The sequence below is a fragment of the Mesocricetus auratus genome, unplaced genomic scaffold, assembly GCF_017639785.1.
Source record: "Mesocricetus auratus isolate SY011 unplaced genomic scaffold, BCM_Maur_2.0 Super-Scaffold_100009, whole genome shotgun sequence".
NCBI classification, from domain to species: domain Eukaryota; kingdom Metazoa; phylum Chordata; class Mammalia; order Rodentia; family Cricetidae; genus Mesocricetus; species Mesocricetus auratus.
Genome location: NW_024429193.1, coordinates 65,044,969 through 65,068,474, shown reverse-complemented (window position 1 = coordinate 65,068,474; position 23,506 = coordinate 65,044,969). Strand labels below are relative to the sequence as shown.

General features: G+C 51.9%; 1 protein-coding gene across 2 annotated transcripts; it reads right to left on the bottom strand.

Moving 5' to 3' along the window:
* Positions 1–1,383: 1,383 nt before the first annotated feature.
* Npr1 (natriuretic peptide receptor 1) lies at positions 1,384–19,528 on the bottom strand. Of its 2 annotated transcripts, none has more exons than XM_040752321.1 (22): positions 17,741–19,528; positions 16,828–17,027; positions 16,116–16,229; positions 15,592–15,727; positions 15,221–15,312; positions 13,516–13,651; positions 13,248–13,332; positions 11,821–11,941; positions 10,848–10,922; positions 10,591–10,668; positions 10,250–10,354; positions 9,833–9,907; positions 9,580–9,736; positions 8,812–8,967; positions 8,422–8,590; positions 7,681–7,827; positions 6,508–6,631; positions 6,314–6,382; positions 5,707–5,881; positions 5,421–5,519; positions 2,094–2,185; positions 1,384–1,980 (listed from the first exon to the last, which is right to left on the bottom strand). In XM_040752321.1, the coding sequence occupies exons 1-22, from the start codon at positions 18,447–18,449 to the stop codon at positions 1,918–1,920; spliced, it is 3,177 nt and encodes a 1,058-aa protein (XP_040608255.1). In that variant the 5' UTR covers positions 18,450–19,528; the 3' UTR covers positions 1,384–1,917. The 2 variants fall into 2 exon arrangements, with proteins under 2 accessions (XP_040608255.1, XP_040608256.1); XM_040752322.1 differs by having other exon boundaries at positions 9,833–9,904; positions 17,741–19,525.
* Positions 19,529–23,506: the final 3,978 nt, after the last annotated feature.

Here is a 23,506-nt window from a genome sequence, read left to right as displayed (position 1 = left end):
AGGAACAAGAACATCTTTGCAAAAGCCAGACATGGGGCTCGCACCTCTAATTGCAATACTTGGGAGGTTTAAGAAGGAAGATTGCCAAGAGCACAAGAGTCAGAGGCCAGGAGGCTGGAGAGATGGCTCAGCGGTTAAGGGCATTGATTGTTCTTCCAGAGGACCCTGGTTCAATCCCAGCACCCACATGACAGCTCACAGCTCTCTGTAACTCCAGTTCCTGGGGACCCTGGCACCCATGGCAAAACACCGATGCACATAAAATAAAAATTAATAAAAAAATGTTTAGCTGGGCGTTGGTGGCACACGCCTTTAATCCCAGCACTCGGGAGGCAGAGGCAGGTGGATCTCTGTAAGTTCGAGACCAGCCTGGACTACCAAGCGAGTTCCAGGACAGCCTCCAAAGCCACAGAGAAAACCTGTCTCAAAAAAACCAAAAAATAATAATAATAATAATAAAAAAAGTTAAAAAAAAAGTCAGAGGCCAGCCTGGTCTACAAAGGACAGCCAGGACTAAGCAGAAGCCTTGTCTCAAAAAAGCCAAAACCAAACCAAACCAAAAAATGTCCTGGGGGGGGGAGTGTAAACAGTTCATTATGAAGTTGAATGTATGAAGACATGAGGACTTGTTTTTTTCTTACTTATTTAGTGATTTAGAGAATTGGTATAGCCTCATGTAGCACAAACTGGCCTTGAACTCACTATGTGACCAAAGATGACCTTGAACTTACCATCTTTGTGCCTCCACCTCCAAGACTGAATCCAGAGTTTGGTACGCCTTAGGGAAGCATTCTATCAACGAAACCATATCCCAACCTCTTTGACATTTTTGAGACAAGGTCTCGGGCCAGCTTGGAATGTAGCCCAGGGTGGCCTCATATTCCCAGCAATCCTGATTCGGCTTCCAAAATATTGAGATTACAGTTGTGAGCTAACATCTAGGGCAGTTTAATTTTTGCAATGAGCTCATTAAGTTGCCCAGGCTGGACTAGATAACTAATTTTGTAGCCTAGGCTGGCCTTGAACCTTTGACGTTCCTGGGTCAACCTCAGTATGTAGCTGGGATTAGAGGACTGCCCTCTTTTTGTTTTAATTTTTTTCTTTTCCCTTTTGAATTTAAATTAGAAACAAGCTTGTTTTCATGTCAATCCCAGTTCCCTCTCCCTCCCCTTTTCTCCAGCCTTGTTTTAATTTTTAACAACGCCAGCATCAATAGACACAACGTACATAAACAAAAGTTGGTTGGGATTCTTGAAATTAAAAGTGTAAAATTTGTAACAACAAAAAAGAAACCAAGTTGAAGGTAGCTCTTTTGGAAGCACAGGGTAGAGAAAGAACATGCCCGTTTCCCAGCAACCCTCTCCCCCAAGAAGAGCCTGTCCACAGGAATAAAGACTTTAATGGTTTTTGCTCACAAGAGAACCAAGGCATTGGGACCCACAGCGTTTCTTCTCCCTAGTGCACTGTGTCCAAGTCTGCGGGGGTGGGGGTGGGGGTTGGAGTGGGAGTGAGGGAGTATTTGTGTCACATGACCGCTCTCCTGAAAACTCCTAGAGTTTCCTTTTCTATTCCCTCAGGTGGCAGCTTCCCTTCCTATAAAAGCTATAGTGGAGCAAAGGTGAGGGAGGAGAAGAAATCCCCTTCCGGATTTTGGCAGCTGATTAAGGGCGGGACAGGGTACGTGTGCTCCAAGTGTGCCACCGGGAGTGACTGTGCATTTAGTCAGCCCTATAAGCTCCAGGGGTTCCCTTCCTGCCCCCACCATCTCCATCCTCTCTGAGGTCACATCTGGTGGCTGTGCTGGGAGACAGCTCAGGTCCCCAATCTTTCCACAGTGGTTGCGCTGCTGCGCGAGAGGGGGAAGCGAGCTCTCTGGTTTCTCCGGCAGGTGCTGAGCGGGACAGCAGGAGCAGTAGGTCAGCCTCTGGTGCTGCATCCCCTTTCCCCCAGGAGCCAATAGGTCCGGACCTTGCCTTTGCCCTGGAAGAAATAAAAAAGAGGAGGCTGGGTAGGGAACGGCACAAGCGCTTGCCCGAGTCACTGGAGAAGGTTGAGAATGGGCGTGGCCAGAATCTCAGGCAGTTCCTTTCTACCTTCATCTCCACATCCCCTCGCAGCTCCAGCTCGAAACCGTCGAACTCCTCCAGCACAGCCTTGGTCTCAGAAGACAAGTGGATCTTGAGGGCTGGAGAGGACGGGGCGGAGGAAGCTGAGGGGTGCCAGGGGCGGGAGCAGGAGGGTGCAGGCAGAAAGACTGGGAATGTGGGGTGGATAGCAATTGCTTCCTTTAGCTCAGAAAGTCCTAGACTATCCTTGTGAAGTGTGACTACATAACCTGGCTTCTCTACAAGAGCAGTATGTGAGCTGTGCGGTGGTGGCGCACGCCTTTAGTTCCAGCACTCGGGAGGCAGAGGCAGGCGGATCTCTGTGAGCTCGAGACCAGCCTGGTCTACAAGAGCTAGTTCTAGGACAGTCTGCAAAACAACAGAGAAACCCTGTCTCGAAAATTGAGAGAGAGACAGAGACAGAGAGACAGAGAGGGAGATGGAGAGGGAGTATATGTGTATGTGCTCTTAGCTGCTGAGCCATCACTCTGGCCCTCCCAAGTCCTCTTCACCTCTCTTTTGAGGTAAGACCCCCTGACTTTTCCCTCCTGATCTTCCTGCCTCCTCCCACGTGCTGGAATGACAAGAAAACATCACATCTGGTTTATGTGGTGCCAGGGACTGAACCCAGGGCTTTCTGCCATCAATTGCCGGATGAGACTCGGCTACAATACTGTGCCTATGGGTTACGGACATCTTTGTGACCGTAGCAAACACTGTCCCACACCACTGCTTTGAGACTCAGCCAGTTCCTGAGGGAGCGCACAGCACTGTCGAGGAACCCACACTGAAGATGCTGCTCTAACTCAGTGTGGAGCTCAGCTTGGACTCTTCATGTAACTAAGATAAACATTTTGTCTCTAGCCTGTAAAAGGCTAACAGTGGCTGTGCTCCTTTCAAAGGGTGGGTGCTACATGGGGAGTTAACCCCACTCTCATCCACCTGGCTTAGATTCCCAGCACTTCAAATAAGCAAATGAGGCATTCACAAAGTGTCTGGACAGTGGCTCACAGCAAACACTGTTCTAGTTATTGCTATCAGGACTTGACTCAGTGCTAGCATGCATACGTTGTGTACACACCTGGAGGCAGAGGTGAATCTCCAATCGCTCTCCACTTTACTGTGTGACCTAGGGTCTCACCGAGTCAGCCTCACTGTGGCAATCCCTGTTTGGGCTAGACTTGGCTGGCCAGTGAGCTCGAGGGATCTGCCTGTTTTGTCCATCTGGGCACTGCTGAGGTTACATACTCTAGTGTCTATCGGGATCCAAGTCCTTGTGCTTGAACACACACACACACACACACACCACATACACACACCCCATTTTGTGAAACATAGTTTCACTCTGTAGCCAAGGCTAGCCTGAAACTTCTTCCTGCTTGCTCCCCCCCCCAGGTGCTCAGGATGTGGGAATGTAGCACCTGCAGGAGACAGTACTCTCTTTTCATGGCAGGAGGTCTGCTCAAGCTGTCCAGGTCAGTGACGACACTTCGCTCCCACACTCTTTCTGAAGGCACGCTGACCTGTGTCGTCATGGTATCCTGTGTTGCTGACCCAGTTCTGAGAGTGTGCTTGGCGAAAGATGACCTGACAGGGGGGTTCTTTTCTACCTCAGCTCCAGACACCGGTGCAAAGGCTATCAGTTGAGCAGGACTCCTCTGGGTTTTGGAGGCAGGCTTCCTACCACAAGGCTCGGGTGAGGGCCACATGGCCTTCTCAGCTCACTCAGCCTGGTGATAGGTAGTTGCTTGATAACTTTTTATTCAGTTAATAACTACCTCAACTATGGCAGGGACCTGTCTGCAATTCTAGGGCTTGGGAGGCTTCAGTGGAGAGATTCAGCTCAGCCTGGGCTTCATAGTAAGTTTCTGTCTCAAGACAAAATAACAGAACACAAACATAAAAAAACAGGGCAAGGTGGGGCAATCCTGTGCTCTCAGCGCTCAGGTGAAGGTTGCGGGGGGGGGGTTAGGATTCAAGTCCACTGTGGCAACTTGAGATAAGATCTCAACAACAACCACCTAGTAGACAAAAATAGAGGAAACAGGAGGCAAGGGCGAAGGGAGGGGAAAACAAGCATTTATTAGATGCCTACTGCCTACCCAGAGTTGTGCTGGATCTCTTACAACCCTCAAACAGGAATACTATATGAAGAAGGAGCTGAGACCCAGAAGAGATGAATGACAATTATGTGCTTGTCATTTTACACTGCATTCTCTCATAAATCTTTAAATTTTTATTACGTTTATTTATGCATTGTGGGTGGAAAGAACAGTTTTGGACATTGTGTGTCAGGGTGTGTTTGTTTTCAAGACAGGTCTCAATGGATAGCTCTGGCTGTCCTGGAACTCACTGTGTAGAATAGGCTGGCCTTGAACTCAGAAATCTGCCTTCCTCTGCCTCCAGACTATTGGGACTAAAGATGTGCTCTAACACTTTAGTGGTTTTTATTTTTATTATTTATTTGTTTATTTGTTTTCCAAGACATGGTTTCTTTGTGTAGTTTTGGCTGTCCTGGAACTCATTCTGTAGACCAGGCTAGCCTCAAACTCACAACGTCTGTCTCCTGAGTGCTGGGATTAAAGGTGTTTGCCATCACTGCCTGGTCTTATTCATCTATTTTCTTGTACATATGTATGTGGGTATGTGAGACAGCTTGTGGGAATCCATTCTCCCTTGGTACCATGTGGGTCTCAGGATCAGCCTCAGGTCATCAGGCTTGGCCAGCAAGCACCTTAACCCACTGAGCCATCTCACCAGCAAAACACCTATCTTTGTGGATGCATGAGCACATTCAATACTTATTCATTATAAAATAGACTTCGTTTTCCAGGCTGGTCTCTTAGGTCTATAATCCCAGCTACTTGGAGACTACAGCAATAGAATTATAAGTTCAAGACCAGCCTGAGCAATGAGATCCACATTAAAATAAAGAATATAAATATCTTATATCACATACCTCAGTGTTAAGGCACTTGTTAAATCTCTTAATGCCACACAGAGGAGGAAAGGGGGATTGTGTTGCTCAGTTGTTGGCTAATGAAAGTGCCTTGAAAACAATTCAGGTACCTAACTAAGCTACAGTGTTCATAGATAAGGTGGGCATAGTGCATTTTCAACACACACACACACACACACACACACACACACACACACACACCAGCAATAGTCTAGATGTACAATGTGGGGATACATGCTTTATGAGAAGGCAGTGTGGGGGGGAGAGAAGGAGGAGCTAGCTGAGGAACTAGTTAGGCATAAGTAGCAGGCTACCTTGGTCAGCCGCCCTCATTTCCTCTGGGAGGGCCACCCTACCTTCCCCATTAGACTCCATTCTTGAAGCTGTGTTGACTGTGTCTCCAAAGAGGCAGTATCTGGGCATCTTTAGCCCCACGACACCAGCACACACAGGACCTGGGAGGGGAAAAGCAGGATGTTAGAGGCGGTAGGTGGGCTTAGAAGAGAGGGGAGCTGGAATGTGTGGTCCCAGGATGCGGAAGGAGAGGTAGAGGAAAGGGGACTGGACGCAGGAACAACTGCTTGTCCCCTCGTTGCAGCCCCCCACCCTCCATCCGACTCTGGAAGCTGCCTGCGGTCTCACCTGTGTGGATGCCAATGCGCAAGCGCAGCTGCTCCTGGGGCCTATGGCGGATGCGGAAGGAGCGTACAGCGTCCAGCAGGGCCAGGGCCATTCGGGCTACCTCTCGGGCGTGGAGCTGTCCATTCCGTACTGGGAGTCCTGACACCACCATGTAAGCGTCACCAATGGTCTCCACCTGCGGGGGTGGCATGAGCATGACGGACCGGAGGACGAGCTTTCCCTGTGCTGGTGAGTCTGCCAAACCGTGTTCACCTTCTGTCGTTCTGTCCCTATCAGCCCACCTGTCACTGTACTCATCCTCCATCCCCACAGTTTCTCTGTTCCTGGGTTCCCCTGCGTCTCTTCAACCATGTCTTCGGTCTTTGTTTTCTTTTGTTTTTTTCCAGACAGGGCTTCTCTGTGTAGCTCTGGCTGTCTTGGAACTCACTGTAGACCAGGCTGGCCTTGAACTCACAGAGACATACCTGCTTCTGCCCTCCAAGTGCTGGGATTAAAGGCATCACCACTGCCTGGCCTTTTTTTTTTTCATCCAGTGTACCCCTCTGAACATTTTTCTGACTGTTCACATCTGCCTGTCCTTCCTATACACGCCAGCTCACAAGCTCACCTTGTACACATCAAAGTTGTCTATGACAGCATCAAAGCAGGTGTACAGATCGTTGAGCAGGGTCACCACCTGGAAGGCAAGGGAAGCCAAGAGAAATGGGGACTGTGGGCTCCCACCAGGGACAAATGGGGAGTGCTGAGCAGAAGGCCACGCTGGCCTACCCGGCTGCTTGCCTGTGGCTGAACCCCACTTACTTGCATGGGTGTGCTCTCTGCCGAAAGAGCTGTGAAGCCCACGATATCACTGAAGTAGATGGTAACGCTGTCAAAGGCCTCAGCCTGGACTGTCTCCCCTCTTTTCAACTGCTCAGCCACAGAGCTGACGGGTGAGGGCAGGCAGAGACCAGACCGTGAGGCAGGGGAGGACTGGGCTGTGGGTTGTGTGCATGTGTGTGCACGCGTGAGTGGGGTGCTTGTGTGCATGCACATGTGAGTGGGGTGCTTGTGTGCATGCACATGTGAGTGGGGTGCTTGTGTGCATGTGTGTGCAGGCGTGAGTAGGGTGCTTGTGTGCATGTGTGTGCACGCGTGAGTGGGGTGCTTGTGTACATGCACATGTGAGTGGGGTGCTTGTGTGCATGTGTGTGCACGCGTGAGTAGGGTGCTTGTGTGCATGTGTGTGCACGCGTGAGTGGGGTGCTTGTGTGCATGCACATGTGAGTGGGGTGCTTGTGTGCATGCACATGTGAGTGGGGTGCTTGTGTGCACGTGTGAGTGGGGTTCTTGTATGCATGTGTGTGCACGCGTGAGTGGGATGCTTGTATGCATATGTGTGCACGCATGAGTGGGGGATGCTTGTGTGCATGTGTGTGCACGCGTTGAGTGGGGGATGCTTGTGTGCATGTGTGTGCACGCGTGAGTGGGGGATGCTTGTGTGCATGTGTGTGCACGCGTGAGTGGGGTGCTTGTGTGCATGTGTGTGCACGCGTGAGTAGGGTGCTTGTGTGCATGTGTGTGCATGCGTGAGTGGGGTGCTTGTGTACATGCACATGTGAGTGGGGTGCTTGTGTGCATGTGTGTGCACGCGTGAGTGGGGTGCTTGTGTGCACGTGTGAGTGGGGTTTTTGTATGCATGTGTGTGCACGCGTGAGTAGGGTGCTTGTGTGCATGTGTGTGCACGCGTGAGTGGGGTGCTTGTGTGCATGTGTGTGCACGCGTGAGTGGGGTGCTTGTATGCATGTGTGTGCACGCGTGAGTAGGGTGCTTGTGTGCATGTGTGTGCACGCGTGAGTGGGGTGCTTGTGTGCATGTGTGTGCACGCGTGAGTGGGGTGCTTGTGTGCATGTGTGTGCACGCGTGAGTGGGGTGCTTGTGTGCATGTGTGTGCACGCGTGAGTGGGGTGCTTGTGTGCACAGGTGAGCACTCACTGAGGCAAAATCTGGTAGAGCAAGGCCTCAGCTTTGCGCTTCTCCTCCAGGTACGCCTGTGTTCTCTCCTCCACCAGCTCCTCCAGGTTGTTGGCATACTGCTCCATGCGTGACAGCAGGTTGTCCAGGATGTTGCTGCTATTCTCCCTGAGGGCCATGGGGCACAGACGAGATGACTGGTCCCCCCTGGCAGTGTCCACATTCAGGCACTCACTACTTTTTCTTTTCCTGGAACTTTCTATATAGACTAGGCTGGCCTCGAACCCACAGACATCCACCTGCCTGGATATCTTATTTATTCTCCTGGAGCACACGTGAGTTGGAAGGAGGTGGAGAGGAAGTGAGACAGGATGAGCTGAGGGCAGTGATAGGCGCACAGGCAGCAGAGAGACATGTCTGGGAGAACTATAGGCCCTGGTGGGTCTACTGCGGAGAGAGACAGAAAGGTGGGGGTAGGAGCTTTCGAGTAGGCTTGAGACTAAGGAGGGAGGTGGAAAGAGGCGGGGCATGTGGCCCACGTACTCTTTGGGTACTCTTTGGTCAGTATCAGGCTGCCGGAGGCAGGGTGTGGGGTGTCGATGCTGGCAGAGAAAGAGCTGTGACCGGTAGTGAGCGGTGGGGACATATGCACATATGCAGGTGCCTGTGAGGCTGTGATGGACTGCGGTGCCCCCCCTCCCGCCACAGGGGAAGGCTCAAGTGTGGCATCTGCGGTGGCGGCTGTGGGAGGAGACCACTAACTTGTTTAACTTGCGCAGCGCCAGGCGGATCTGCTGGAAGGGCGGCCGCTCCTGCGGGTCCTCCGCCCAGCACCGCTGCATCAGCTGCCCCAGTTCCTCCAGGTGGCTCTGCAGACCCACGGAGGGTCGGAACGGGGGCTGCTCACCCCGAGTCACACGCTCGATGATCTCTGTGCGGGAAGGGGTATGCACGGGAGAACGGCATTACCTAGAGCAACCAGCAGGGGTGGGGGGGCAATTCCAGGCCAAAGCACAGGGTGGACTGGTCCCCGGCAGCCGTAGAGCAAAGGATGTGGTTGACACCCCACTCCAGAAGGGGTGTTGGCAGAGGTTCCCTCTCTGGGGGTGGATTAGTCAAGACTGGCTGGTGTATAGGCCACATGACCCTCACCTTTTGGACTGAGGTCCACACCTTCCACATGGAAGACCCCACTCCTGAGGGCAATCTCCTGAAGGATGATGCCAAAGCTGTACACATCGCCGGCTTGGGAGCCACAGGCAGGCGGTGAAGCCATCCGCAGGAGCTCAGGTGCGGTCCACAATTTTTCTGTGGACCAGAAGGAGGGGCCCCAAAGCTGAGGGATGAGGTACTTTACACTCTGATAGGAAAGGGAGAACTAGCAAAGGAAGGGAGAACTAGCTGAGGGATGAGGTACTTTACACTCTGATAGGAAAGGGAGAACTAGCAAAGGAAGGGAGAACTAGCTGAGGGATGAGGTACTTTACACTCTGATAGGAAAGGGAGAACTAGCAAAGGAAGGGAGAACTAGCTGAGGGATGAGGTACTTTACACTCTGATAGGAAAGGGAGAACTAGCAAAGGAAGGGAGAACTAGCTGAGGGATGAGGTACTTTACACTCTGATAGGAAAGGGAGAACTAGCAAAGGAAGACCATCTCAAGGGTCATAAATGCAATAATGAAGGTAAGACAGGAGGTCTGATAACGCTGAGAAAAGAAAGCATCAGACAGTTTAAGATGAGCTGGGAGCAAGGTTGTGGCTAGGACTCTAGCGGACACTAGCAGTACAGGACGAGAGACCGCTTAGCCTGACCTCTGGAACCAATGAAGGTTGAGCCTGGAGGCGAGAGATGCACCCAAGTCAAACAGAGGCGAGGCTGTGTTGGCAGCAAAGGCCTAGGGGTCAAGAGTCAGGCTCACTGGCAAAGAGGGTGTGTCCTTGCTCTGGCTCCGGGTCTCTGAAGCTCTCGAGCCCGTAGTCCGTGATCTTTAACACAAAGCGCCCATCTACCACGCAGTTGGACGACTTGAGGTTCCCATGGGAACAAATGGCCCCATTGTGTAGAAAGAGCATTCCCTGGGAAATTTAGGAAGGCAGAGGGCTTGGGCATGAGGGTGACTTCCAACCATGCCCAGCCCTTGCCTGGCATCCAGTGAGCTCCTCCGGACTCACCTTGACAATGTCATTGGTGAGTGAGTACCGAAACATCCAGTCCAGAGTTATACTCTCATTCTCTAGAATGTCCTGCTGGGGCGGCAAGAGTCAGACCCCCTGGGCATAGGAGGGTACAAGGGAGCTAGTGGCATAAACCGGTATAACAGGACACTTGGATCTACTCTAGTGGACAGGACACTTGGATCTACTCTAGTGGCATAAACCGGTATAACAGGACACTTGGATCTACTCTAGTGGCATAAACCGGTATAACAGGACACTTGGATTTACTCTAGTGCCATCACCATGCCCACCCCTCAACTCCCATTTACAGAGAGGGCCAAGAAAAAGCCAGAAAGAGGGAGCTTGTCCCCATCTGGTCAGTAGGGTTAGAGCCAGGACTCCTGACACACACAGACCCCTTGTTCCACTCACCTGTAGGCTCCCGCGGGGACAGTACTCTGTGAGGATACAGATGTTGGGGGGGTCGGTACAGGCACCCACAAACCTGGTCAAGTGTTCATTCTGTACATCTCGCATCTGCAGGTTGGGGTGGCATCAAGGCCCTGGCAGAGGCTTCACACCTCACCAAGTAACGTGTTTGCTAATGCGTCCTGCCTCGGATATCTGTCATCTTATGACTGATCTCCCTCTCCCTGCCTTCAGGACTCAAGGGCCCGCCCCAGGTCTACAGATCCCTCCTCAGCCAGTGCTGTTGGCCAACTCTCTTAGAGTACCCATGGGTCCCAGGCCACAACCTCACTCCCCTACATTACATGTTTGAGTTCAAACAGGACTTTCCGTGTCAACTCAATGCGCTTCCGATTCACACGTTTCACGGCCACAAGGTTGCCCTGAGCAAGAAATGGAGACTTATAGTACAAGGTATGAACTGAGACACCCTCCCCCAAGTGCTTCTGAAAGCCCAGCCCTGGGACCACCCGTCCCCTGGTGGTCCACCTCAGACCCGCCCTCAAAACACACCTGGGATCCATCCAGGTCCCAAGGATCGCCAATCTTTCCCCAGACCTACCTTATAGTATGCTGTCTTGGCAAAGACTTGGAACTGGCCTTCTGTGGTCAGCAGGGAGCCGTAGTTGGAGCCTCGCTGAAGAGGTGAACGAACAGTCTGCATCCTGGAAGTTCCAGCACACTGCCCCTTATCTGTGCCACCCTCCCGAGATGGGGTATCGCTCTTTAGCCCAGGCTGCCCTGGGATTCCTAGCAATGCTCCTGCCTCAGCCTCCCAGGCTAGGATTACAGGTGTGAGCCACCAAGGCTAGCTTTCACCCTCCTTTATGCAGATATTAGACTCAGAGCTGTGTATTCACTTAGACCATGGGAAACAGCCTTGCCAGGGAGGCCGTAACCGCAACCCTCATCTGAGACAGTGTCGGAGTGAACCATGAAGGCAGAGCTGGGGCGGACCTGTTCTTTTGTGCAGTTTCGCCTTTGTTATTTATTTATTTACTCTGAGTGAGAAGTTCCATTAGAAAGGGGAGGGAGGGGGAAGGAAGGAAAGAGAAAAGAGGGAAAGAGACACGGAGGGAAGACAGAAGAGAAGAGGGAGACAGGAGCAGAAAGAGAGGAGAGCGGAGAGAGAGAAGAGCTGGAAAGAGTGGCTTATTATTTTTTTTAATTAATGTATTTATCTATCGGGTTTTCTGAGACAGGGTTTCTTTGTGTAGCCATGACTGTCCTGGAACTTACTCTGTAAAAACCAGACTGGCTTTGAACTCACAGAGATCCGCCTGCCTCTGCCTCCTGAGTGCTGGAATTAAAGGCGTGTGCCACCACCGCCGGCTCAGTTTTGGTTTTCTAAGATGGGTGTCATTCTGTAGCACAGGCTAGCCTCAGACCTGCAGCAATCTTCTTGTCTTAACTTCCCAAGTCCTGGGTCCGGGTGGGAGTCACCTCATCTAGTTTAGAGTCACCTCTGCCTGCTCATCAGGCGCTGCCCGTGGCACTCAAGCTATCCCCACCCTCCAGGGACAGTGCGTTCTCACCCCGCTCAGGGTCAGCCGGCTGCCAGCACTCCGAAGGTGCCTCTCCAGGCTGCTGGGCTGCAGATCCTCCCAGCGCACCCGCCACAACTCTGAGGCCAGCTCCTTCTCCAACTGCATCTTCCTGGGATGTGAAGTCCACACCTGAGCCCCTGGCCCTGTGGGGTGCTCAGAGCCCCTCAGAGCCCTGGGATGAGTGAGGGAGTCCTGTTCTCTGAGCTGAGAGTTGGGAGGCCTGGGGCCTGAGGGAAATTATACCTCACAGGAAGGAGATCCAGGGTAGGCACTTCAGTTTCTTCCCTACTTTCGGAAACTGGAAGCCTCTATATCAACATTTACTTCATTCCTTTTTTTGTTTGTTTGTTTTTAATTTTGAGACAGGGTCTCACTAAGTAGTACTGGCAGTCCTGGAGTTCACTCTGTAGACCAGGCTGGCCTCGAACTCAGAGATCCACCTGCTTCTGCCTCCTGAGTACTGGTATTAAAGTGTGCACCACCACCGCCCAGCTATTTCTTTCTTCCTTTTTTTTAAGATTTATTTATTTATTACATATACACCAGATTGAATTGTAGATGGTTGTGAGCCACCATGTGGTTCCTGGGAATTGAACTCAAGACCTCTGGAAGAGCAGTCAGTGCTCTTAACCTCTGAGCCATCTCTCTAGCCCTTCTTTCTTCCTTTTTAAAAATAATTTATTTTATATACATTGGCATATTGCCTGCATACATGTCTGTTTGAGGGTGTCAGATCTTGGAGTTATAGAGTTGTGAGCTGCCATGTGGGTGCTGGGAATTGAACCCTGGTCCTCTGGAAGAGCAGTCAGTGCTTTTAACCATTGAGACATCTCTCCAGCCGACCATCTGGCTATTTCACTGTCAGTTACTACAAGGATGAGGTGTTGTCCGGGGTGTGGAAGCGCCTGGCACACGTATGTGCTCAGTCAGCACCGCTCTCCCCCCTCTCTTCCTGCTGCCTTAGCCTGCCCTGGGCTTCCAGTTGCACGTGCACTGGAGGGCAGCAGTGGGCTCTCTCACCCCGCTTTTCCGGTCCAGGGTCAGCAGCTGGCCCACAGCAGGGTTCATCACTGCCTGCTTTGGGCCAGTACCTGAAGGCTTTGACTCCTGTTTTCCATTTGGTCTCAGCAAAAGATGCCTGCTCCACATGACCATCTCTGCTATGATGTCACCCCCAGCTCTCTGTTCCCTCTGAGTTTCCTAGATACAGCTTTGTAGCTATAACCCAGCCTGAAGCAACCTGACTGGTCCATGCTTGCCAGATTCCAACCTGGAGCTTCTGCCTGCTCCCTGAGGGAATGAAGTAAGTATCTTCCCCCACATGAGGCTCCCTCCCAGGCCTCATCTCCTCCTGCTCCGCTGTCTGTGCTCCCAGGTCTCCCCAGCCTCACTTAGCACCCCAGTCCATAACTTACCTGTATATGAAGAAGGACACAATCAGAAAGCTAATCAGAGACAGGCTGCCCACCAAAGCCAGAACCTCCAGTGTGGAAAAGTGGTCTGTGGGAAGGTCCAAGTTGTACAAGAGAGGCTGGAGTTAGACAACAGGAAGGACTGTCTAATAGTCAACTGTGATGACACATGAAGGGGGCACCGCCAGGCAGAAAGAAGCCTCTCACTCCCCCGGGAGGAGGCGGCGGCTTAAAACAGGACTTGGGAAGCACGGGCTAGTCAGTCAGTCACCTTGGTTGCAGGCTGGGTTCTCATTGTCAAAGCCACATTTAGGGATGTCAGGAGGTGGGTATCCCAGAGGCCAGTATAATTTCCGTTCTGACACAGCCATCAGCTCCTGGGAAGTCCCATTATAGTTCAGGACGACCTGAGGGAGATCAGGAGTGGTCAGTGACGTAGACGCCTGTGTCATCTTGCCTCCTACATGACTTTCTCTGTTTCCAGGACCTGTATCTGGGCTACTAACTACTCACCAGGTTCCTGCTGTGACTATCCAGAGAGCCTTCAAATCCAGGCCCAAGGCAAAAGGGGCAGAAACTTGAACACTAAAAGGCTCTGTAGAGAACTACCCATAGGAAATCCGACTGGAAACCCCAACCCTAAACTCAGGGAGTTGGCATTTGGCTACAAGACAGATAAAACACTTCCAGGCCTAATCCCTGCATGTCTCCTCCAGGAAGCCTGTTGTAGAGTATTATTTTAGATGATTTACTTTTTTTTTTTTTTTTTTTTGGTTTTTCGAGACAGGGTTTCTCTGTGGCTTTGGAGGCTGTCCTGGAACTCACTCTGTAGACCAGGCTGGCCTCGAACTCACAGAGATCCGCCTGCTTCTGCCTCCCGAGTGCCTGGATTAAAGGTGTGTGCCACCAACGCCCGGCTGATGATTTACATTTGTTCATGCTGTGAAACATTTGTTTAACGACGCAAAGATGTGAAAGATGTGTTGCCTTCTTTTATGTTGCTTTTGTTTGTTTGTTTGTTTTTTGAGACATGATTTCTCTGTAACAGCCCTATATGTCCTGGAACTTGCTTTGTAGATCAAGCTGACCTCAAATTCACAGAGATCCGCCTGCCTCTGCCTCCTGTGCTGGGATTAAAGGCGTGCGCCACCATGCCTGGCGTTTATGATGCATCTGTTTAACCCTGTGAAGCTGTGTTACTTTGCCTGTGTAAAACACCTGATTGGTCTGGTAAAGAGCTGAATGTCCAATCGCAAGACAGGAGAAAGGATAGGCGGGGCTGGCATGCATAGGGGGAGAAATCTGAGGAGAGAGAGATGGGGAGCAAGAAAAAGAGAGGGAGAGGAGGACATCAGGGGCCAGCCACCCAGGTACGCAACCAGCAACAGAGTAAGCAAGAAAGAAAGGTATATAGAATAGAGACATTAAAAACCCAGAGGTAAAAGATACACGGGATAATGTACGAAAAGCTGGCTGGAAACAAGCCAAGCTAAGGCCGGCATTCATAAGACAGAATAAGCCTCTGTGTGATTTATTTGGGAGCTGGGTGGCAGGTCCCCAAAGAGTAAAGAGCAATGAATAAAAAATACCAACTGCAGGAGCCTTCACTGCTAGATATGATTCTTGGTGCCTTTGACCTCTGTCCCTTTCTGTCCCTGCTGCATTTACACAGCTGCACATACACATTCTTCTTGGCCCTAAGTACCTGTCTCTGCTAGGACGGGGTCCCAACTGTCCAAAGAACTCAAGGGAAGGACTCTATGTTCCCTCTTCAGATCTGGGGTTCCCTGAGGGGGGAGCCTGTGCATCAGGATCATTTTGGTTGCTTCCCAGACTGAGGAGTTGAGCCTGCCTTACCCAGTACTCTCATAGCTGTCCAAAGAATAAGGAGATACCTGGCAGGGCTGGGGCCTGGGTAGGAGGATGAGAGACCATTCCTGCCCGGCACTGTCTTCTTGGTACATGCATGAACTTACCCTGAAGGTGCCTGTCTCTGGATCCATATCCCAGAGGGAGAAGTCGGTCTCCCGATCTCCATTGCTATCGATTTTAAGGAATCCCATCACACCTAGGGACACAGGGGAGGAAAACTGTGTTTTAAAAGAATGGAGATTTAGAGATGCCTAACTTCATCCCAAGCTTCTCTCTCTCTCTAGACAGAGATATAGACACAAATATGGATATATGCATAATGGTGAAAAGGACAGCTATGTCGGCAGTGGGAACAGCAGATTCAGCGCGCAGAATGAATTTAGGAGACCAGGCTGGATAACCTGCTGGGCCACCAGGGGCCCACTCACATCTCCACCACAAAAGCAGCCCGTTCCAGTTAATTCTAGGCCCTGACCTTGGAAGCTTCGGTTCCACATCCGCTGAGTGATGTCCTCCCCGTCAGTGACAGCTCCCCCCTGTGCCAGAGTCTCTGTCACTGCCTGGACATAGAGCAGGAGCCCATCATGGAAGGATGCGGGGATGATATTCTCCTGTAGAAGCAAGCAGAGCTCAGACAGGGCAGACAGATAAATGGCAGAGTGACAAAGTGTAGCACTGTGGGTAGGGAACTGGGTTACCGGGAGCTTGGAAGAGGGTACAGAAAACAACCACCATATTCTCAGAGATGTGACTTAGCGGATACTTTAGGATCTACCATTGCTCCCTACTCAGAGTCTTTCTAGGTAGGCAAGGCGGGATGTGTCATGCCCGTTCCCTGATGAGGACTTTAGGTTCCAGGGTTGTCTCCCTCCATCATCAGGACAGACACGGAAATAACAGGAAGAAGCGGAGTAACGGAATGCCTGAGAGTAGGACAGAGTGGGAGCCACGAATTGGGGTGTGGAGATCCACACTGGCGGTCCTAGGACCCCCTCCTACCAGGCCATCCTCTATGGTGAAGTTGAATCGCTCGTCAGCCAAGAGTTTCAGCTGCTTCAGAAACTCCGGGTACTCAGGATGATCCGGCTCTTTGTAAGTAATGATTTTGGCAGCCTGAGGAAGGGATGGGTGAAAAGGGGTGCTAAGAGATGACTGACTCCAGTCCTCCCTCTCTCCTGGGGTCCCAGTCATCTGGGGTCCCACCTTTCAGACTAGCATCTCTGTTTAGGTCAAGATCAAATTGAATGGCTGGGTGTGGTAGCACCTCAGGAGGCAGAAGCAAGAGAAACTCTGAGTTTGAGGCCAGCTTGCTCTATATAGTGAGTTCCAGGACAACAACCAGGGATACACAGACAGACTCTGGTTCAAAACCAACCAACAATCAAAAACAAAAGATAACAAAATCAAATAAGAAAAAGATCAAATTGAACCCTGTGTCCTTTATGAGGTGGCCTCTGTGCTTGAGCAAAAGATTCAAGGATTTCCTGTCCATGCGTCTGTAATAGCCTCCTACTACAGATCCATTCCATTATCTGTTCCACCTCACTCTGAAGCCCCCAAATCCCAAGGAGTTCACTGTACAACTCTCTGACTATCAAAAATCTGTTTTTTTGGAATCATTTCAGACATGACATGTAGGGGCATAGTGTCTGGAAAAGATGTGTCAACAGCTCAGAGTCCCACACACCTTGGCTGCAAACCCAGCACTCACCTGAAAGGCCAGGCGTGCACTGCTGTCCTGCCCATCTCCTCTTTCCCAGGGCTTTTGGGGAGCTGGTCCTTGAGCACCCTGAAGGCTTTGCCCAAACACATCCAGGTGGAAGAAAACATAGTCCTCCCCAGTTAGACCAGCACCCACGGCCAGAAGCATCAGGCTCCTGAAGGCATCCGGGGAACTGCAGATATAGATAACTGGAGGGGAAGGAGAAGAAAGAGGAGGGGGAGGGAAGAGAGAAAGGAGGAGAGAGGGAGGGAGGGAAGGAGAGAGAAAGGGAGGGGACAGAGAGAGGCAGAGAGAGCACACGAATGAACACACAAGGCATTGCAAGGGAGTTCTGAGTTTGCAGTCTTTAAATGGCACCAACTCCTGGCTCAGTCTGGGCCTTGGCAATGGAACGTGAAAGATGGGAGAAGGTGTGCAGAGTAGAGAGGGAGGGAGGGAGAGGTGGGAGGAGGGGACAGAAGGTGGGGGACCAAGAATGCAGGAAGAATCAGGGAATGGCCGGTGGGAGAAGGAACCCGCGGGAGCAAGAGAGAAACGAGGAGGGAGAACGTGTAGGGCAGAGTGAAAACAGGAGGAAGAGCCGGGAACCAAGCAGAGCTCGCAGTAGCGCTAGAACTAGGCCTTTCCGCGGTTAACTCAGGAAAGTCCGAAGCAGGAAGGTCACGGGGAGACCAGAGGAAAGGGGTGGGGGATGGGGGAGAGGGTAGGAATGCAAACCGGGCGCCAAGGGTTGTAGGAGAGGGACTAGAAACTTCGAGGTAGGAAAAGTCAGTGTTGGCCTAGACTTAAGAGAAACATCCAGGAGAATGCCTGGCTCTCGAAGGAGGGAGGGCTGCCAGGCCGTGGACAGGCCAGAGAGAAGGCCGCGCGGGCCAGGCATCCGGGTGGGTGGGCACCTCACCTCTGCCCTTGCTCCGCACGGCCTGCAGTAGCTTGGTGTAGTGGTCAGGGTCGTCCTCGACAAACTCCTGGTGATGCACTGTGATGTTGAGGCGCTCACGCACCCGCATGTACAGCCCCTCCACTATGAAGAAGCAAGGCCGGTCGTCGCCCAGCCGATCTGCATAGAGCACCAGCGCCTGATGCTCCCAGCCCAGCCGTCGATGCAGCGCCGTCACGAAATCGCCCAGCTTAACGTGGCTGGGCCCCGCGCGCGTGGTCAGCGCGTACTCGTCCTTGACCCCGATGCCCAGAGCCGGGGCGCCGGCGGTGAGCAGAGGCACCCGCCAATGCGCGGTGAAGCGCCCCACCGGGGCAGCGGAGTACACGCAGCCGGGGCCCAGGAACATCGCGGGGCTGTGCTCCCACTTGAGGTCCACGGCGGCCAGCGGGGCAGCGGTGTCGGAGCAGACGCCCGCCGCGTTCTCGCTGCTGCCCAGCACCATGCGGACCGTCCAGCCCGGCAACAAGTCCGGCCGCGCCTTCACCTTCTCGAGAGCCAGTTCCACGGCCGGCCCCACGCGCGCCCACGACCACGGGTACGAAGTGTTGGCCAGCGGCAATACCACGGCCACCGTCAAGTCGCCCGCGTGCCCGCTCCGGAGCAGCAGCAGAGGCGGCAGCAGCAGCAGCGCCCGCAGGCGCGGACGGACGCGTCGGGAGCCGGGCATGGCCTCAGCGAGCGCAGCGACGGGACAGCGCTGTCACCATGTTCTGCTCGCCGACCTCGGGCTCAGCGGCGAGTCGCGGGCATCCAGAGCGCCAGAGCAGGAGCGAGGGCAGGGGTGGCTCGCAGCCACAGCCCCGAGGGCACACTGCCTGCCGGGGCTGCGGCGGTCCGGCCGTCGAATGAGAGCGCTAAACCCGGCGCGTCCGGGAGCGGAGGGCGCCTCGGAGCAGGTGGGAGCGAGCGCAGCACCCGTAGGGAGTCCGGGGAGAGCGAGCGAGCCAGAGGGTGATCGGGGAGAGCGAGGCGAGAGACAGCGCCAGCGAGGAAAGGGGAGTGTGCGCTCGCGCCTGCCCCAGGAGTGTGCCAGAAGGGGCGTCCGGCTGGCTCAAGTCTCCGGCCGTTCCGGAGGCGGGCGGTGGGGGGGGGGGGGGCACACACGGGACCACAAGGTCCGGAGCCAGGCAGCGAATCCTCCCCTCCCAGATTCGGTGACAAGAAAGACAGGGAGCCAATCCCGGCTCTTTAACTCCTTCCTCCCAGCCTAGCCTAAGGCTGGCCCCCACCCCGGAGTGCGCGCGGTGATTGCTGACCCTTCTTCCCGCCGCGTCGCCGCTATGCGAGGTTTCCCTCCCCTGGTAGCACCCGCGGGCGGGGCGCACAGGCCGCGGAGAGAGCGAGGCTGAGCAGGGGGGTGTAAGGAAGCTGCTCCCCGCCCCTGGCGTCCCTCCGGGGCTCTCCTCTCCTACCTGGCTCCTTCTGGGGAAGAGGGAAGCGCAGAGGCTTGTTTGGATCTTGGCCAGAAAAGGTGTGCGTGGCTTGTGGGAGTTTGGGAGGGTTTCTGGAAAAGACAATCAAGTGGAGGCGAGCCAGAGTCCGGGTTACCCAGTCCATCAATGAGTACCTCCCCTTTCTTCTTCTCTGCCTCCCAGATCCCGCAGATTAACAGAGCAAGATGACCAGGTGGGAGGGTGGAGTTAACTCTTTAGTTCCCAAGTAATGATGGAAAGCGGGGGCAGGAGGGAGTGGGTGGTTAGAGATGGAACCTCATGTGAGTTGTTTTGTGTGAAAGGTTATTAAAATGGGATCTGTGAAGTTGTAGGTGGAAATGAACATGGGAATAATAAATGAAGGATCGAGGAGTCTAGGGACACCAAATTGTTGGGCCGAGGCGCCGTGGGATTAGTCTGCCCTCTAATGGTCATACGGATTCATTAACCGTATTGCGCCATCAACTTCGCCCCCTTCAGCCTAAGCAGGATCTAAGGTCAGCAAACTTTTCCAGAGGGCCATGTGTCAACTCCCAATTAAATGCCTACAGCACAACGATTATGTGTATGCTTTTAAGGGCAAATAACTGTAACAAAGTATACTTTAAGCACTGCGAAGAAGACAGGGATATGCTCAGAGACCGAACTGAGGGCTATTAATTCTACCTGGGTAGGAGCCAGGGAAACCTCCAAAGAGAAAAAGCTCAACAAGGACAAAAGGATGAAAAAGGGTATTTGTGGTTGGAGATATGGCTTAACCATATGGGGATATAGGTAAGACCGTGTGTTGCCTTTCCAGAGGATCAGAGTTCAAGTCCCAGCACCCACATTAAGTGGCTCACGAACAGCTGTAATTCCAGCTCCCACAGGGTCTTACACCTCTGGCCTGAGGGCACACACACACACACACACACACACACACACAGACACACCACACCACACACACCACACCACACACACACACAGACACCACAGACACACCACACACCACACACACACACACACACACACACAGATACCACACACACACAGACACCACACACACCACACACCACAACACACACCACACACCACACCACACACACACACCACACACACACCACACCACACACCATACACACAACACACACACACCCTATACCACACCACACACACACACATACCACACCCCTCACACACACTCAAGCACATAAAACTACATAAATCTTTTAATAAATAAGTAAAACTCTTTTTTTTAAATCAGGGAGTTGCAAAGAGGGCTGAACAGTCAGGACATTCATTCCTCTGTACTGGCAGGCTGCAGTTCTGTTCCCAGCACCGAACACCCATGGCTAACCACTACCTGGACTCTAGCTCCAGGGGATCCCATGCCTTCCCAGGGCACCTGAACTGCACCCACATGGATATGCCCACCCACACTTAAAACTTAAGAAAAACTATTAAAAAAGAACAGAAACGCAAATAGTGATGAACCATTTATTGTTTGGTGTTTTGAGACAGGGTTTCCGGACTAAGAGATCTGCCTGCCTCTGCCTCCAAAGTTCTGTGCTTAAAGGTATCATTCCACCACCATCTGGTCATCTGCTGTTTTTTAAACATGGAAAGTTAAATAATGGAAAGACTGAAAGCTCGCTTACCTAAAACAAACAAACAAATAAATAAAGGCAGTGGTGACATAGTGACATACGCCTTTAATGCCAGCACTCATGAGGCAGAGACAGGCGGATCTCTGTGAGTACGAGGCCAACCTAGTCTACAGGTTCCAGGACAGGCTCCAAAGCTACAGAGAAACCCTGTCTCAAAAAGGAGCAAACAAAAATTCTCCTAACACTTCCTGTATAGAAAATAGACTTCAATATTTTGCTCTTTCTACATAATACCCTTTTCTTTCTTAATTAGACTTAAATATCAAGTGTATGTGTTTGTATGGCATGTGTGTATGTGTGTGTGTGTGTATGGGTGTGATTCTCACTTCCCAGATCAGAAGTGAAAACACTTCCAGGTGATGTGAAATAAGGTGTGTAGACTCGTGTTCTCAGGGGTTGTGCATAGAGAGATGCAGGACCTATATCGCTAGTTTTCATATTTCAAAAGTAGGGGGCTGGAGACACGGCCCAGTGGTTAAGAGTGCTTACTGCTGTCACAGAGGACCCAGGTCCAGGTTAGGTTCCTAGAACCTGTGTAGGGTGGCTCACAACTGCTTGTAACTCTAGCTCCAGGAGATCAAAAGCTGTAGACCAGGCTGACCTCAAACTCACAGAGATGCTTCTGCCTCTGTTTCCCAAGTGCTGGGACTAAAGGAATGCGCCACCACTGCCCATCAGATGAATTATTTTTTAAGATGAATGAAGAAGCCGGGCGTTGGTGGCGCACGCCTTTAATCCCAGCACTCGGGAGGCAGAGGCAGGCGGATCTCTGTGAGTTCGAGGCCAGCCTGGTCTACAAAGTGAGTTCCAGGACAGCCTCCAAAGCCACAGAGAAACCCTGTCTCGAAAAACCAAAAAAAACAAAACAAAACAAAACAAAAAAACGATGAATGAAGATAGCTGTGGGGTGATGACGCACACCTTTGTCCCAGCACTCAGGAGGCAGAGGCAGGCGGATCTCTGTGAGTTCGAGACCAACCTGGTCTTCAAAGAGAGTTCCAGGACAGCCTCCAAAGCCACAGAGAAACCCTGTCTTGAAAAACAAAACAAAACAAAAAAAGATGAATGAAGATAATCTAATCAGGAAACTTTTTTTGTTTTTTGTTTTTTGTTTTTCCAGACAGGGTTTCTCTGTATTATTTTGGAGGCTGTCCCAGAACTTGCTCTGTAGACCAGGCTAGCCTGGAACTTATGGAGATCCACCTGCCTCTGCTTCCTGAGTGCTGGGATCAAAGGCATGAGCCACCAGTGCCTGGCTCAGGAAACTTTTATAGCTGTCTGCTAAGGTTGAAGGTCAAGTTCCAGGAATAAGGCCTGCAGTTGCAGTGAAAGGAACGGATAATTAGTATTCCCTTCATCCTCCTTCCTCAATAGCATTCACACTGACCTCCCTATAATATCTCTTCAAGGCCGAAGTGTCCCCATGGGCCTCAGAAGCCCCTCCTCCTCCATCCTCTCATCCCCATGTCAGAGAACAAAGGGGTGCCTTGCACCTAGACTTGTGGTCTATCTAGGCAATCCCAGGCCTCAGCGATGGCAGTGGTGTTCAGCTTGCACACAGCTCACTGTTGCTGGTTCAGGTCTCTGTCAGATGACACTGGGAGAGGCTTCCAGAATATGAGAACACAAACTCCAAGCTGTACATGGTCTTAATGGTGGCAACGGTAGCATTGACCTCTGTAGGAACCACATCACCTTGGTACGCCAGGCATCAAAGCCGTGTGTTGACAGTGGTGAGGTCACATTTTACCGTCTGGTTGGCTAGCTCAAAGTAAGCACTGGTGACCTCTGCTAAAGAACCTTGCTCTGATAAGCTTTCTGTCGGCAGAGAAGACGGGGCATATGCAGCTGCAGGGAAATGGAAATGGAAAGCTCTCAATGGGAGGGAAGACACAATCTGGCTAAGAAGGCCGTAAGGTTAATAGAGGTTGGGTGCCCAATACTGAGGTTTCTAGGACATGTCATAGATGATCTCATTGACTACCATGAAGACGCAAAGAGAGTTCTACAGGATAATGTAGTGACAGTGGAGCTGTAGGGTTCAAAGAACTCCAGCTGTAATCAGCAGAGCCATGTTCCATCAGCAGTAAGGAGAACCTAGAGCCAGTTTCCTACCACAGGTATGGAAAAACAAGACTTGAGCACGAGCTAGTTAGTTTGTAAATTGCATCCAAGACAAGGTTATTGGTCTCATCGTCCATGGGTCTAGTTACAGGCAGCATTTCCCTTGCCTGGGATGAACTGCTCAGAATGGAAAACCTGGAGGTGTACCAGTACAAACTTCATCAATGACCGTGGGCTCCAACTTTAAAAACTGCCGTCAGCACACACCTGTCACATCTGTCTCACTAAATGAGACACTGAAGAAGTCATCTTCTCCTGAAATGGTCTTGTCACTAGGTATCTGGCCATCAGACTGGCCAGTATGGACAGAGATGCACTCTTGCAAGATGCTACAGGTTAGGAGGCGAAGTGATAAGAGAGACACTAGGTCACCTTCCCACACAAGCTAAGAATCAGGAAATAATGCCCTGAGCAAAACAACAGATTTCTGGTGAAATAAGAAAAGCAAAGCAAAACAAAAAGCCAGGTGTTGGTGGTGCACACCCTTAATCCCAGCACTCGGGAGGCAGAGGCAGGCGGAT